This window comes from Hemicordylus capensis, chromosome 5, assembly GCF_027244095.1.
Source record: "Hemicordylus capensis ecotype Gifberg chromosome 5, rHemCap1.1.pri, whole genome shotgun sequence".
NCBI lineage: Eukaryota > Metazoa > Chordata > Lepidosauria > Squamata > Cordylidae > Hemicordylus > Hemicordylus capensis.
In genome coordinates this window covers 123,007,960-123,024,770 of record NC_069661.1, presented here as the reverse complement: position 1 = coordinate 123,024,770, position 16,811 = coordinate 123,007,960, and the positions used below count along the sequence as shown (strand labels likewise).

The following is a 16,811-nucleotide window of genomic DNA, read 5'->3' as shown; positions in this document are numbered from 1 at the left end:
GTCTGTTTGCTTCTCTTCTCTTTTCTTTCTTTTTCTTTTTCTATAATAAGATCTTCACACTTGTATACTGCTTTTTTAAGTGTTCAAAGTGCTTCACGTGCACTATCTCCATGTAATCCTAACAACAACCCTATGAGGCGAGTCTCACAATCAGTGAGACTTACTGGGAAGGGGTTTGCAGGGAGAGCGGGCTTAGCCCACTCTCCCAACAGACGAGCAGGAAAGCAGCCCCCTCTATAAGTTAGTAAGTATTGCTAACCAGATATTGCAGATGCAGGGCTGAGGCTGAGAGAGTGCAGCCTGCCTTAGGCTACCTAGTAAATCCATGGTAGTGGCAAGATTCAAACCAGTCAAGTCCTGATTCACAGCTCAGTTCTTAACACTACAGTACATACACTATTTCCCTCTCTCTGTCTCTCTCTCTCTTTCTAGAAGCCTCTTCTCTTTCTTAAAGGCATCCTTTCTCACTCCCTCTATACCGAAAATCCCTCCACTCTTTCTTACATGGTAGTAATAATCCACACACCCCCCACACACACATCCACACACATCCCTGATCTGAACTGGAATTAAGGCACTAGGGGATGGGGGTTTAACCTTTTACACCCATACTGTTTTCCTGATTTAAATTGCTATATTGCTCATAAAGCACTCAATTGCTAAATTGTTCTTATAGCACCCAACATGCTATATGACAAAATGGATCTGTGTGATCTCTGTTAGACAAATAGTATGTAGGAAAGAGTTAAAGACGCACACATTCTTGCCCCAGCACCATGGTCCCAGTCTGCATTGTGGAGACCTATGTCCTTAAAAAAAACCCAAACAGAAATGAAGAGAGATGGGAGATCTGATCTCTAGCATTTCATCTAGTTCATATGCCCCACTCTCCCTCACCCACACAGCCCAGCCTAGCCCCCTTGTGCTTTTTTGCAGTGTTCAGCTAAACAAACCTATAAAATGCCAGCCAACCAAACTTAAACAACCCACACACCTCCTCCTTTTGCATATGCTTGCCAGGACCTCTTTCCCCCATTCTCCAGATTGCTGGTAGCCAGATAGGCAATGTACAGCACAGATGGCTTCAGAGAACTGTGTGGGCCTCACTCAGCTGACTGACAGCTCAGAGGTGTTTCCCTATTTGGCCTGGGCTGAAGCCTTGGGTCCTGAGACTTCAGTTCAACACCAGGGCTGCCCATAAAGAGGGGGAACTGGGGCAATCTGCCCCAGCCCCCCACAAAGCAGCCCCCCAACTTTGTACATACAGTATATGCATGAATCCCTTTAGAGGGGCTCCCACCATCACACCTGCCCCAGGCCCCCTAAATTCTCTAAGTGGCCCTGAGACCAGGCTTAGAGAACTGAGAATCCTGTTTGCGGGGGGGGGGGGGAAATGTTGGCAAATTTATGTCTCTCTGAAAAGAACCAAGGTTGCTTTTCCACAGAATATAATAAACGTATTGTTAAAGCCTAGCCTGATTCGGCCTGACCATGAGAAGAACCACTTGGCTCTCAGGCAAGCCCGGTGATCTCCAGGCGGTTAACCCGCCAAACTACCCCTCCCCTTAAACCCGATTTTTTTAAAATCATGAGTTGCCGCGGCATGGCTCCACACCGCAGCAACTCATGAGTAGACCCTCCTGGCTTATGCGTCTCTCCAGCACTCTCACAGGGCATGCTGGAGCTTCCGGGGGCCACGCGGCCCCCGATCCTCCCAGCCACCGCTGGCTCCGTAACGGAGCCGGCAGTCGTATGGGCGGCTGCTTTGGCTGCCCATTGCAGACTTCCTTCCCGCAAACCTTCCCCAGGCTCTTCTCACTAATCGTGAGAAGAGCCTTATCGTTTTTTCCTCTGACGTGTTTATATTGCAAAAGAGGAGAGATTGTTTCCTTTGTTGGTGTTGGCAAGCATATATAAGTTGCACTGGGCCTTGTTTTTCTTTCATTCACTTACAGTCATCATCTACCCTTGTAGGCTCTTCTGCTGCTTTTAGCTAACAGCAGCAGTTGCCGTTACTTGATATACAGCTTTTCATTAAAAGTACCTTCTTTTTAAAAAATCAAAGCATTTCTCCCATTTTTTCTGGTCCTCCCTCTTCCACCCTTTTGGGTGGGGTGGGGGTCTGGGCTCTTGAGGGTATGGAACTACAAATAGCAGGAGTCCCTTTATAGTGTTACTGATTACAAACACTGAACAGTCTCTATCTTCTATTTGAGCCTGTGGAGTGTAGACTATAGTTAAGAATGCTCAGCTAGTTACCGGTATATAGGTATAATTAAGGATACAGCTGGTGAGTGGACTTTTCTAACAGCTTAGTGGGTTTACAGTGGCCCACTGGATGAGACTACTCATCTTCTGGGACATGCAAAAGACATGATTAGAAGTTATCTCATTCTTGGATGCTCAGTGAGAGATGTGCATAGGAACATAGGAAGCTGCTATATACTGAGTCAGACCATTGGTCTGTCTAGCTCAGTGTCGTCTTCACAGACTGGCACTGGCTTCTCCAAGGTTGCAGGCAGGAATCTCTCTCAGCTCTATCTTGGAGAAGCCAGAGAGGGAATTTGAAACCTTCTGCTCTTCCCAGCGTGACGGCTCCATCCCCTGAGGGGAATATCTTGCAGTGCTCACACTTCTAGTCTCCCATTCATATGCAACCAGGGTGGACCCTGCTTAGCTAAGGGGACAAGTCATGCTTGCTACCACAAGATCAGCTCTTCCCATCTAGTGTGTTTGTGTGAGTGAAAGGTAATTTAAATAGGAAAAGTTGGGAGCCTACATAGAACTATATGTTTTTGTGTGTGGAAGATTAGGAAGTAGGTGGGGAGAGGGGCCATGGCACTATGGAAGAGCATGCATAGAGTCCTCAATTCAATCCTTGGCATTTTCAAGTACGTCTGGGAAAGACCCATGTCCAAAGCTCTAGAGAGCTGCTGCCAATCAATATAGACAATATTGAGCTTGATGGACTCAGTTTTCCTTTAGTTTCCCTGTAACCCCTCTAGGAATTGATTAAAACCTACATCCTTTGCTATAGAAACTGCCGAGCACTGTGCTGACTACTAAAATGGCCACCACACTTCTCTATGACTATAGTCATTTTGTTGCTCTATGAGGTATCATTCCCCATGCTTTCCAATGGGAGAATTTTTCTGCATTTTCCCAGAAGTTACTGATTTTTTCTGGGGTTTTCCAATCTTTTGGCAGTCTGGGCAAGGTCTGGAACCTACCTGTGATATATAAAACAAGGAAAGGAGAATCAATACTTGTGTCATTAGTTTATGGGTAAAGAGAAATTGTACTGAACTGTACAATCATTGTACTGAATGTTTTCAAGCTAATTGCCTCAAATGTTAATACTAGTGGCAACTGAGTGTTGGATTGTTAGGCTAATTCGTGGCCAAAGCTTTCATCTCTAACAATGCTAGATGTGGGCATGTGCCTAGCAGAAAGAACTACAAGGACATTTGAAGTCTTTGTTAGCTGACTTAATCATTATGGGAAATAAAATTCTGCAGTGGAACGATTCAGTGAACTATTTTTAAAAAGACATCAAATTCACTGTTTCCTTTCTCTTTCATACCCTCTGGGAACAGTGTAAATTTATTTTACAGATGGTTATTGCTAAGAACTCAAACAGTGAAATCTTCAACAACACGTAGTAATCACTTGTTACTTATACCTGACATGGTACTCCCCACAGTGTTGTCCTTTCTAGTTCAAAAATAATTCAGAACAGAAAATTCATGCATTTTGTGAAGTACATTAAATTGAAGGAAACCTTTTCTACCTCTCATTAAAAATAAAATGAAAACTCATTATTTTTTAATGGACTCCTGAAGCAAAAAATATTAGAAATACTTTATTAAATAGACTCTTCTCCCTATATAGAATCTACCTGAGAGGCTATGGGGGTCCACACTAATTGGATGCGTACTGCTGTACCAATAGTAATTAGGAAGAATATCAGGATCACATGCCTTCTCTTGATCAAAGGCCCTAGGACAAATGCTACTCCATGGGAATTCCATTAAGCAATATATAAGACATACCATTCCTTTGTAACGGCTCTGTGTGAATTCTGAGGTTGAAACAGGAAACCGTTTGCAGTCAGACCAAGAACTCTGTGTAAAATAGGTCAGAAAGAAAAATGATATGATTTCCCATTGTGATGTGATAAGTAAGTACCTATCTTTTAAGTCAGCAGACATCAGGTAGGCAGTGGATGCTCTGAACCGGGTCTTGGAGGCTGTTCTGGACTGGATGGGGTCAAACAAGTTGAAACTCAATCCAGATAAGACACAAGTGCTCTGTGTTGGTAGAACTGATCATCCAAGTAATGAGGTAAATCTGTTCTTGGAAGGGGTCACGCCCCCCCCTGAAAGACAAAGTCCGCAGCTTGGGGGTGCTTCTGGACCCAACACTGTCCTTGGAGGCACAAGTGGCGGCGGTGTGCAGAAGCGCCTTTTACCAACTACAGCAGGTACGCTGCAACCCTACTTGGGCCTGACCTAAGTTGGGCCTGATCTCAGTCACTCATGCGGTTGGTAACATCCAGATTGGACTACTGCAATGCACTCTATGTGGGGCTGCCCTTGAAGACTGTTCGGAAGTTTCAGCTGGTTCAGAATGCTGCTGCAAGGATGCTCATGGGTGTGAGTCGCTTCACAAGTATTACACCCATCCTGCGGCAGCTTCATTGGCTACCAGTGCGCTTCCGGACTAGATTCAAGGTGCTGGTATTGACCTTTAAAGCCCTACATGGCTTGGGGCCTGGGCACCTGAGGGACCGCATTCGCCCATATGAATCTCCCAGGGCCCTCCGCTCATCATCTCAGGCCCTGCTAATGGCCCCACCACTAACAGAGATCCGGTTGGCGGGAACTAGAGACAGGGCCTTTTTGGTTGTGGCCCCTCAGCTTTGGAATGACCTCCCTGAAGACGTTCGCCATGCTCCCTCCCTCAGTGTTTTTAAAAAACATCTTAAAACACAACTTTTTGTGGAGGCCTTTTAATGCTCTATTATTATTTTGTTATATCTGATAGGTTCTTTAGCTTTTTATAATTTTCAGTTTTAAATTGAACCTAACTGTGGTTTTTAATCTGACTTTTAAAAAAAGAAGTTAATTTTATTAATTTTATTGTATTTGTGTCTATCTTATTGTTGTGGGCCACCCTGAGCAGTAGTGCACTGCGGGGGTGGGGTATAAATATTTCAAATAAATAAATAAATAAATTTAAAAAAATAAGTAAATCCTTTATTACAGTCTTTGACCAGCTGTAATATAACATAGTGGTAATATAAAAACAGTTATAATTTATCACAATGAAATGGTATGACAGTCCAAATGGAACTTAATAATAAACTTGCTGGGCACAATACAGCTCAAGTTAAACACTTTTAATACAGGAGCTTAGCATAAAGAAGATAGTGTACTTTTGGCTACCAGCTGCCTCAAGTGGAAGTTGTATGCATATGGAAGCCTGCAAATCATGTAGGAGACACTCTCACATAGACCAGATGTGATACGTTCTTCTTTCAATATTGGTTCATATTGACACCTCTGGATCTAAGCTCTAAAACACAATCATGAACAAATTTGACAGGCTGTGATAACGTGAGTGCCAACTCTGTCTTTATTTATTTAAAATATTTATATCCCACCGTACAGGAGAACCATGTTCCGCGTATCCGAGGTGTCTCCTTGACACCCATTTTCAGTATCTACAAATACGAAGGGGTTCAGATCCACATATCCATGGTTCCTAGAGGTCACTTCTGCCTGCCATTTTGTCTCCAGGGAGCCATTTTGTGACTCCTTTCCTTCCAAAAATGAACTTCTTTGACTATTTTTCATGATTTTACATGGATTTGGGGGCATTCCTGGGAACATGGGGGGATTCCTGGCCACATACAGACCCCGCGGAGCTTACCACAGTGTGGTTTTTTAAAAGTTATTTTGATGGTTTTTGTACATTTCCCCCCATTTCCCCTCCATTTGGGAATCTAACCCCCCTTTCCCCATATCAATAATGACTTGTTACTCACAGTTCCATTGCTCGCAGCAGTAGGCAAGTACTGGAACCCCTGTGAGTAACGAAGTTCTCCTGTATTGCTCAGAGCAGCTTGCAACAATAAAACGAATAAAATCTTGCATATAGACTACAAGCTGCCTAAGAAACTGACCCCATACATAGTACAAGAAGACTTTTTTAATTAATTAAATTTTAAATTAAATAAAGTTTTTTAATTAATTAAATATGAAAGGATACAAAAAGCAGGTTCAGACAACCTGCAGAAAGTAAGTAAGAGGGAACCAGAGGTTCCCAGTGAGCATGCACTCCTGCTCCTTCCACCCCTTTCCTTCTCATACGAATCCGGAAATCTCGGGTGGAGCATGTCAGGTCTCCCCTGCCACCTGATATTCTCTGTCAAACTTTAAATGTTGGTTACAAATGTCAGGCAGAGGAGGGAGCCTGACATTCTCCATCCAACATGTCTGGGTTCATACAACACAGAAAGGAGAGGAAGTACTAAACACATAAAGGTAAACTGTGCCATTGAGTTGGTGTTGACTTTTGGCGACCACAGAGCCCTGTGATTGTCTTTGGTAGAATACAGGAGGGGTTTACCATTGCCTCCTCCCATGCAGTATGAGGTGATGCCTTTCAGCATCTTCCTATATCGCTGCTTCCTGATATAGGTGTTTCTTATAGCCTGGGAAACATACCAGCAGGGATTCGAACTAGCAATCTCTGGCTTGGTAGTCAAGTCATTTCCCCATTGCGCCAAGTACACGATGCAAATCTCTAACTTAGAAAGTGCATTTACAAGGAACCTGTGGTTTCCTCCTACTTTCCATGGGTTGTCCGAACCTACCCAAATATACAGAAATGCAAAAGATATATGTTAGAAAAGATTATCATTTTAAAATTCATAACCTTTCTTACAGGTTCAACTATATAACTGGTAGCACAGAGAATCTCTGGTAAGCATGGATATATCTTCCCTTCTTTTTATAAAATTGACAAAAGGAGAAATTGCACACAAGAAATTGGCCAGGATTTACCACTCCCCCAATGCTGGAGCAGTAGTAACTTGCCATTGTTTTGCAACTAGCATCTTTGCAGCTGTTAGCAGTTTCCATGTAAAGTTTAGCTCAGGGAAAGATTCAGAGACAAGCAACCCGATAAGAACATAAGAACATCCATGCTGGATCAGACCCATCTAGTCCAGCATCGTGTTTCAGGCAGTGGCCCACCAGATGCCTCTGAGAAACCTACAAGAAAGAGATGAGGGCATGCCCTCTCTCCTGCTGTTGCTCCTCTGCAACTGGTATTTAGAGGCATCTTGCCTCTTAGGCTGGAGGTGGCTTTGTCAAAAGCTTCTTGGAAGTCCCAGTATAAAGCAGATCACCTTTATCCACATGCCTGTTGACACACTCTCAAAGAACTCCAAAAAGTTAGTGAGGCAAGACCTGCCCTTGCTGGTACTCCTTCAGCAAGGTCTGTTCTTCTGTATGCTTAACAATTTTGTCTTTTAGTATGCTTTCCATCAATTTACCAGCCAGGCACAGAAGTTAAGCTAACCAGCCTGTAGTTTCCCAGATCCATTTTTGAAAACCGGTTACATTAGCTACTTTCCAGTCCTCTGGTACAGAGCCTGATTGCAGGGACAAGTTACATATTTTTGCTAGGAGATCAGCAGTTTCACATTTGAGTTCCTTTAGAACTCTTGGGTGGATGCCATCTGGCCCTGATGATTTGTTAATTTTTAGTTTGTCAAGACAGTTTAGAACATCTTCCCTTGTCACCTCAAATTGGCCCAGTTCTTTAGCCTCCAAGGCTGAGAAACTCAGTTCTGGAACAGGTATATGGACAGTATCCTCTGCCGTGAAGACAGAGGCAAAAAACTTATTCAACTTCTCTGCAATCTCCTTATCCTCCTTAACAATCTCTTTCATGCCCTCATCATCTAAGGGTCCAACTGCCTCCCTGGCAGTTTTTCTGCTTCTGGTAGTTTTATTATTATTTATTATTATTTTGTTAGATGTGTTTGTTATTCCCCTTGATAATTCTAGCTATATGCTCCTCAGACTCTCTTTTTGCATCCCTTATTGTCTCCTTGCATTTCTTTTGCCAGAGTTTATGTTCCTTTTTGTTTGAGCAACACTACCATTTTCTGAAGGAAATCTTCTCCCCTTTTATAGCTTCTCTGACTCTTAATGGTTAGCCACACTGGTGTGCTCCTGAACTTGGTGATACCTTTCCTCCTTCTTGATATACATTCCAACAGAGCTTCTGTTATTGTGGTTTTAAATAAGTTCCATGCTTTCTGGAGTGATTTGACCCTCCTGACGTTCCCTTTAAGCTTCCTTTTTACCAGTCCCCTCATTTTTGAGAAGTTTCCTCTTCTGAAGTCCAATGCATCTGTGTTGGACTTCCTTGGCAATGCTGGAACTCGCATATAAACTGAATTGGATCACACTATGGTCACTGTTCCTCAATGGTTCTACATTTCGGATCAGGTCCTGGACACCACTCAGGATTAAGTCCAAGGTTGCCTTCTCTCTAGTTGGTTCTGCACTGTTCTAAGACATAGTTATTTAGAACATGTCTAGAAATTTGACCTCTCTGTCAATACTCGCATGTGAATTTGCCCGTCTGTGTGAGCGTAATTGAAGTCACCCATTATTACAGCTCTGTCTCCCATGACACATCTCTGTTTTGCTTCTTCAACTCCAGGCCACTCTCAGCATTTTGATTTGGAGGGCAATAGCATGTCCCTAGTAACACATTTAAATGATTCTTATGATTGTTATAAGTAGATTATAAATGATTATAAATCATTATAAATTATTAGAAATGCTTGTTATGATTGTTATATCATAGCAATAGCAATAACAATAGCACTTACATTTATATAGCGCTTTATAGCCAGAGCTCTCTAAGCGGTTTACAATGATTTAGCATATTGCCCCCAACATTCTGGGTACTCATTTTACCAACCTCGGAAGGATGGAAGGCTGAGTCAACCTTGAGCCCCTGGTCAGGATCGAACTTGTAACCTTCTGTTACCACTGCGCCACCAGGGGCTCTTATGCTGCCATCTTTATTTTTATCTGAGGCTGAATAGTGGTAACAAAAAGCATAGTACAATTTTTTATTTTTAAAAAGGTTATGTAAATTGTGGACACGATGCAAGTCATTTAATGGTACTAAAGAAAGACATACTGTCCTGGTAGCTCCAGGTCTTAACACTCACATTAATTTTGGAGGATGAATACAACTGAAGGAAGCCCGGGCGGGTGCGTGGCTGGGGGAGTCAGTCATGTGACTTGCCTCTGGGGGGCCCCCCAAGGCAGTGGGCCCCCAGACAACTGTCTCCCCTTGCCCTATTATAGTTATGCCCCTGTTTTAACGTGGTCATTTCTCTTTATTTAGCAAGGGGAGAGTAACTGGCCCTATCCACCCCCATGGATAGTACCTCCAGTGACTGTTTCTTTTTAGATTGTGAGCCCTTTGGGGACAGGGATCTATCTTATGTGTTTGTTATTTCTCTGTGTAAACCGCCCTGAACCGTTTTTGGAAGGGCGGTATAGAAATCGAATAAATAAATAAATAAATAAAATAAAAATAAAAATCCATAGTTGCAGCTAAAATGTTAAAATGCCTCTCTAACAAGATGGCAGTCTGACCAAATATCCTATTTACCAAATACCAGCTATGTTCTTCCCTTTAATAATAAGCAATAAATCAATATCACTGCACTGTGGCATTTGCAGTGCTAGCGTTAATAAAGATGAACTATTTGAAATGAATGCAAACTGAACACCAGAAGTAATTTCTTGGAAGCAGCTGTAAAATGCAGCTTTAATTCATATCTGCTTTCTATTAAATGCCACCAGAAATTTCAGTGAGTTCATTTTTCAAAGAATTCAGTTTATATAACCTATGAAATAGGCAATTTTTGATACCATCTGGATGAGCACATTATTTCTAATTACTTGTTTATTAGAAGCTTTTTACTTTTGTATGCAACAACAAAAAATAACTCCCTCCAGCCCAGGGCTTGCAAACTGGATCCTATTCCCCATCCTCTTCACTCTCAGACCAGCAAGGCAGGAGGGAAATAAAAGATCAGACAAGAAAAGGAGGAGGAGGAGAGCAGCGAGGGAAGGGGTGTGAAACAAAATAAGACAAGAGTATCTAATCTGTATCTAATATCTGTATCTTGTATCTAATCTGAATTAGAGGGTTTTTTGCTGAAGGCTTTTTGTAATTTTGCCAGATAGATAGTATGATGATGTGGGGGAAGAGATAGCAGCCGTGTTTCTGCAGGAGATAACCTCAAGGGTGTGGGTGCATTGTAGAGTTACTTACTAGACAATGCTTTGACCATTTCATCCACAGGTACTGGGAACAAGAAAGAAAAGACTGAGGTTGAATTTGGGGCTGTGGGGGTTCTGGAAAATGTAAACTACAGCATCTAGTATGTAGGCAAAACTGAGAGAGGAGATAAGAGAAGGCGACACTTCCAAGAAAGCCAGAGCATCAATAAACTGCTGGTCATGGAAGAAGCAAGATGCAGAGTGGGAAAGTGTGCAGTACTGAAAAGGAAAAGAAATGCAAGAGACAACATAAATCGTAGTGAAGACAAAATCAAGGGTAGCCATGGCTAGGGGTGATGAAGGCTGCCCAAAGAAGGCTGCCCAAAGAAGGGAGAGGGAACAGGAGGCAGTAAGAACAGAGGGTTTATCAATATAAAAATTGAAGTCAGCAATAGCAATAGCACTTACATTTATATACCGCTTTATAGCTGGAGCTCTCTAAGCGGTTTACAATGATTTAGCATATTGCCCCCAACATTCTGGGTACTCATTTTACCGACCTCGGAAGGATGGAAGGCTGAGTCAACCTTGAGCCCCTGGTCAGGATCGAACTTGTAACCTTCTGGTTACAGGGCGGCAGTTTTACCACTGCGCCACTAGGGGCTCCAATAGTAGGCAGGATTAAATTTTGGCAGAGAAGGAGAATGCTTGCCAAGTGCCAAAGTCTGATATGAAGGCTAAGATGGGCCAGGGGAAGGAGTATAGAGCAGCACCATGGTAATGAAATGTGGAATAGTTGTGCAGAGTGAATTTCAAAAGCTGGAAAACTGTGTGTGTAAGATAAACTGGAAATATGTTGGAAAGAGAAAGCAACACCACCACTGAGATCTTCAGGTGGACTATCTGGAAAAGAGGGCAGCAATACTGGCATGGGCAGGGTGGGGAGAAGGAAAGAGATTCTGAAGAGGGTTCTGAAGGGAGTGGGAGAAAAATAGACAATGGGGGTTAGTTTCACAACTGAAGGGCAGAGTATTCAATGCTAGTGATTGATGGATAGGTAGATAGGTAGATACTTTCTGGGTTAACAGGAATGCTTCCTGCATTCTAGAGGAAGCAGGAGAAGGAAAAGAAAGAAGGCAGCAAATGAGTGTGACACCTCCCAACTCATTCTTCCCTAGTGGATGAAAGTATGAAAGTAAGAGTACTCCAAGGGCCCAGAGTATGCAAAGAGGTGCAGAAGAAGACAAGGAAGATGAAGAGAGTCATTGGGATGCTGTCAATTTAGCAGAGCACTTGAATCTCCGTGACTGTTGCCAGCTACAGTGGTGCAGTGATTCAGTTTGGTTCATCCCACAAACCCGGTGGTCACAAACAGGTGATGGGTCAATGGTACCACACTTCAGCAGTCACCTTTGCTGCAGCTGGTGATCATTAATATGCACATAGTGCCTTTGGCTTTGCTTGTGTTCTGGAGTTGAATGAAGAAAGCTGGAAGTGCCCTTCAGTTAGGTCCTCTAGGTGAAAAAAATTTCCCCTGCCTGATTGATGCAGTTTGTAGATTCTTATCTATATTGTTATTTGTTCCTATTTGCTAACTGAAAAAACAATTCACTCTAATTTGCAAAACATATCTGGGCAGGCTTACACTCAATTTGATTTTTTGTTCGGATCAGGGTGGTGTTCCATGCATGGGGGATATTGTAGTTTCCTCATTGTAATGAATGGACCACTACCTAGTTGAGGTTGTTTTCACAGTCACACCTCACCCTTACAGAGGTGGTGGACCTTTTAGGATGCCAAATCCAGTAAGATTCCAAGAGTCCTTGGTAGGTTTTACAATTGGTTCTGCCGGTGATTGAGTCAATGCCCTGGTGGATACCTGGAATAGGGAACTCACCATGGCAGTAGACACAATTGCTCCTTAATTTCCACTTTAAAATTAGCCCCTTGGTATACAGAAGAACTACGGGGGCGAAAGCAGCAGGGTGGACAACTTGAATGCAAGTGGAGGAGAACTCGCCTCAGATCTAAGACACAGGCCCATTTGAAGGCCTACGCTGTGGTGGTATGTGCAGCAAAGTAGCAATTCTGGTCTGCATGTGTGGCATCTGCAGGCTCGTGTTCAGCAGATTTATTCTGGGTTGTGAGGAGTCTTATTCAGGCTCCTTCTGTTTTAATTCTGACTTTGGTGACTATGTCTCACTGTAATGTTTTTAAAGAGTACTTTGCAGATAAAATCTCTTGCTTTCGGTCTGATTTGTACTCCACTATTTCTGCAGAGTCCATTATAGGGATGTCCAGCAATTTCTCTTGTAGTATTAGGTTGAATGGGATTCAATCTGTGACTCCTGAGGATGTGGACAAAGTGCTTGGAGTGGTGCAGCCTACCATGTGTCCTCTGGATCCTTACCCAATATGGTTTATTTCATATTGTAGACAGATTATTGGAGATGGCCTAGTTGACCTCATTAATGCATCAATAAGGGAAGGCAGGATGGCTCCTTGTTTGAAGGAGGCAACAGTTAGACCTCTTCTTAAGAAGTTTGCTCTGAATCCCTTGGTGATGGATAATTATAGGCCAGTCTCCAATATACCGTGGCTGGGCGAGATGATTGAAAGCATGGTGGCTAATCAACTCCAAGTAGTTTTATTGGAAACAGATTATCTAGCCCATTTCAAACTGGCTTTAGAACTGGCTATGGGGTTGAGGCAGCCTTGGTTGCCTGATAGATTTACCTCTGCCAGGGAATTGACAGAGAGAGTAAGATTCCGTTGGTTCTTTTGGATCAGTTTTCCATATCATTGACCATGGAATCCTTCTGGATCACTTGGGAGTTATTCACACATGGCTTCATGCTGCGGGGTAAATGTTGAGCGAAGCCACTTTGAATTACACTCGAGGCATCTGAGGGAAGCAGCCCCTCCCCTCTGCTCTCAGGTTTTCTTTTAGGAACAGTTTGCATTGCATGCCTCATTCTAGCCAATGGGGAAAGCGAGTGTGAGAGAGCACTCCTTGGATAGCAACACAATGATTGTACATCAGTGTCTCTCTGTGTTTGCTCTGGTGTTTTCCAGAAAAATTATTTTTAAACAAGCATTTTAATAACCCAGAAAAATGTCGAGATAAGCTAGAATTTGGAAGACAAAGCCCAATTTGTGTGATAAAACAGAGCCTGATTTGTGTGGTCCTTGTGCTTCCAAGGATCTCGAATGGACTTCAGGGTAAGTTTGGCTGGTGTGTGAATGCACAGACTCTTTTCTGGAGGAGATTTGGGGTAACAGCCCTGTCTGTAAAACCTCCTTGGGGATTTGGGGACAGGAAGCACTGCCTTACAGTGGTTCTGCTGCTTTCTCTCAGGTAGATTCTAGATGGTGGCATTTGATGACAGTTGCTCTTCAAAACAGGAACTATTATATTGAGTCCTTCAGGACTCCATTCTGTCACCAATGCTTTCTAACCTCTACATGAAACTGCTGATGAAAACTCACCAGGAGTTTTGATGCAGAGTATTATCAGTATGCCATTGGCACCCAAATCTATTTCTACTTGTCATCATTATAAGGAAAAGGCACTTAATTCTTAAATGGCTGCCTACAGGCAGTAATGAGCTGGAAAAGGGATAATAAATTGAAGGTGAATGCAAAAAAGACAGAGGTGCTCATTGTGGCGGACTGGAATGTGCAGGATGGAATAGATTTTCCTGTCCTGGATGGTTATACTTCCCCAGAAAGAACAGGTATGCAGTTTGGGGGTGCTGTTGGACCCTGGCTTCACCTGGTATCTCAGCTGGTGGTTATGGCTAAATTTCCATCAACTTCAGCTGATTCGACAGCTGCGTCTTTTCCTTGAAGAACACGACTCCAAAACAGTGGTGCACCAGCAGATAAACGTCTGACTCAACTACTGTAATGTTTTCTATATGTGGGCCCGACTTTGTATGTAATCAGTTCAAAAACTACCATTAGTTCAAAATGTGGCAGCCATATTGCTTTCCAGGGCAACCCAGAGAGACCACATTATGCCTGTACTTAAATTATCACACTGGCTGCTGCTATTTTTCCAGGCAAAATGCAAAGTGTTGGTTATTACCTTGAAAGCTCTGAATGGCTTAGGTCTGGGTTACCCAAGAGAGTGCCTTTCTCTACAAGATCCCCACTGCTTATTAAGGTCATCTGTAGAAGTCTGCCTCTAGCTGCCACCAGTTTGTCTGGTGGACACCTGGGATCAGGTCTTCTCTGCAGGTGCTCCAAGGCTGTGGACTGCACTCCCTACAGAAATCCAAGGCTTAACAACATTACTGGCCTTCAAGAGAGCCCTTAAATACTTTTTTGGTCTGGCCTTCCAGGGTTGTTGTTTTTTTTCAACTGTTGTAAAATTGTTTTAAACGGTTCATATTGTTTTGTTTTGTTGGTTTTAATTATGTCCTTATTTTGCTTGTTTTGAACCACCCAGAGGTGACAGTTAAGAACATAAGAATTGCCCTGCTGGATCAGGCCCAAGGCCCATCTAGTCCAGCATCCTATTTTGCACAGTGGCCCACTAGATGCCGCTGGAAGCCTCAGGCAGGAATTGAGGGCATGCCCTCTCTCCTGCTGTTACTCCAGATGAGGAGGTATAGAAATATAATAAATACGTAAATGTTGTACAGAGCTAAATGATTTTTAAAAAACTGGTTAAAGTATAACAATTTACCTCTGAACAATGTCATGCTCCTTAATACATCTTCCAACTCAGACATTGTAGATATAAAGCCGGCCAACATGGAGGATTTGACAGAAGTGATTACAGCATCTGAATTCCATCCCCACCACTGCAATCTCTTTGTCTACAGCAGCAGCAAAGGATCTTTGAGACTTTGTGACATGAGGGCATCAGCACTCTGTGACAAACATTCCAAATGTAAGTTACATTTCCATGAAATGTGTTGAATCCTGAATGTGTGTGTGTGTGTGTGTGTGTGTGTGTGTGCGCGCGCACACATTAGCAGTACAAATGGATTACAAGTGTGTTAGGTTGCTACTACAGTGACCAGAGGAAGAAGAGCATAACAGCGAACCTGCACATGTAGCTGCCTTATACCAAGTCAGACCCCTTGGTTCATCTAGCTCGACATTGTCTACGCTGATTGGTAGTGACTCCTCTAAGGTTTCAGGCAGATGTCTTTCCCAGCCCTACCCTGAGATGCCAGGTATTGAACTTGGGACCTTCTGCATGCAAGGCAGATGCTCTGCCACTGAGCTATGGCATCTTAAACAGTTTTATAGAAGAGGGGATTTAATTCTCAGCAACTTGTCGTACAATGGTGGAAAAATGCTGTATTTTAACTATTTATAAAAGCCTTGTCTTCCCTGCACTACTTGGTGTTGGCTGGGCTTCCAAAGCAAATCAAACAGCAAGAACTGTTCAAAATACTCAAAGTAAGAGGGAACAGCATGAAGCCAAAGTAGAGAGAGCTTCTATCTTGCTATACACCTGTATATTCTTGTGGGAAGGGTAAGCAACTCACATACGTAACCAGAAGCTGGTTGTAGCATGAAAACTGGTGAATCATTTTTATGTCTACTACTGCAAACTGGAGTTCTAGCCCTTGGAGTTCAAGGCACACAGAGCTAGTGACCTGCCATTTACTAAATTAGGATTTGCTAAGTATAGGCATCATTATTATATGCTCCATTAATTAAAAGAGTCAACAACTAATGTACCAATTTCTGAAGCATTTATTTAGAATCTTCTGTTCTTTATTTTAAAGATGTCTGGATTTTTAGAAAGCAGAAGATGCTCATTTGTAAATCTTAAGTAAAATCATAACTGGCTGTCTGTCTTACATACAAGATAAGTAGCAAATATTCAGGACCCAATGGGTGGCATCCAGGCCTTTGGCACTGTGGCATATCATCAATGGAAGCCCCTTCCACAAGCAAGTTAATGACATTGTTTTTGCTTTTCTCCGGCCCTATTATTGGATTGGGGTTACGAGCAAGCTAAGCTTGTTTTCAAGCAGAGGATCCTGGATGTGGCTCATCAGGAAGAACATACTCATTTGTCTGATAGATCTGTTCATGGTCTCTCCTTATTTGAGGTTTCATGTGCCAAATATTTAAATTCACTAGTGGTTCCCAAATATAGGAGAATGTTCTCTTTAGCTCGCTTCAATGCATTTCCATCTTCAGTATTAGAGGGCAGGCAGGTACAAAAAAGTTCCTTATTCAGTGCGTCTTTGTGTGGTGATAATGTGGTTGAGTAAATTACTCATATAATATTACACTGTAAATTTTATAATGACTTTCAGGTTGTTCTTATTGATTCATAACTAAGAAATTGTTTTGGCTGTTCAGATCAATCCAGTACTATTTGCTTTCGGATTGAGATGCTGAGGTCACATATAATGTGGCCAAATTTCTTCTGAATGCTAACAGGATTAGACAAGTTATGACATCTTCCACAGCCCTCTAACCTCTCTGTCTTATAGCTGTGGGATA

At 42.7% G+C, this 16,811-nt stretch overlaps 1 protein-coding gene across 5 annotated transcripts in view; it reads left to right on the top strand.

The window, feature by feature from the left end:
- PPP2R2C (protein phosphatase 2 regulatory subunit Bgamma) overlaps positions 1 to 16,811 on the top strand; it is a 142,456-nt gene that overhangs the window by 107,006 nt on the left and 18,639 nt on the right. For all 5 annotated transcript variants that reach the window (XM_053255585.1, XM_053255587.1, XM_053255586.1 and 2 more), the window contains one exon: positions 15,067 to 15,231. In XM_053255585.1, the coding sequence (XP_053111560.1) occupies positions 15,067 to 15,231 (165 nt within the window). The remainder of the gene's footprint in view (positions 1 to 15,066; positions 15,232 to 16,811) is intronic.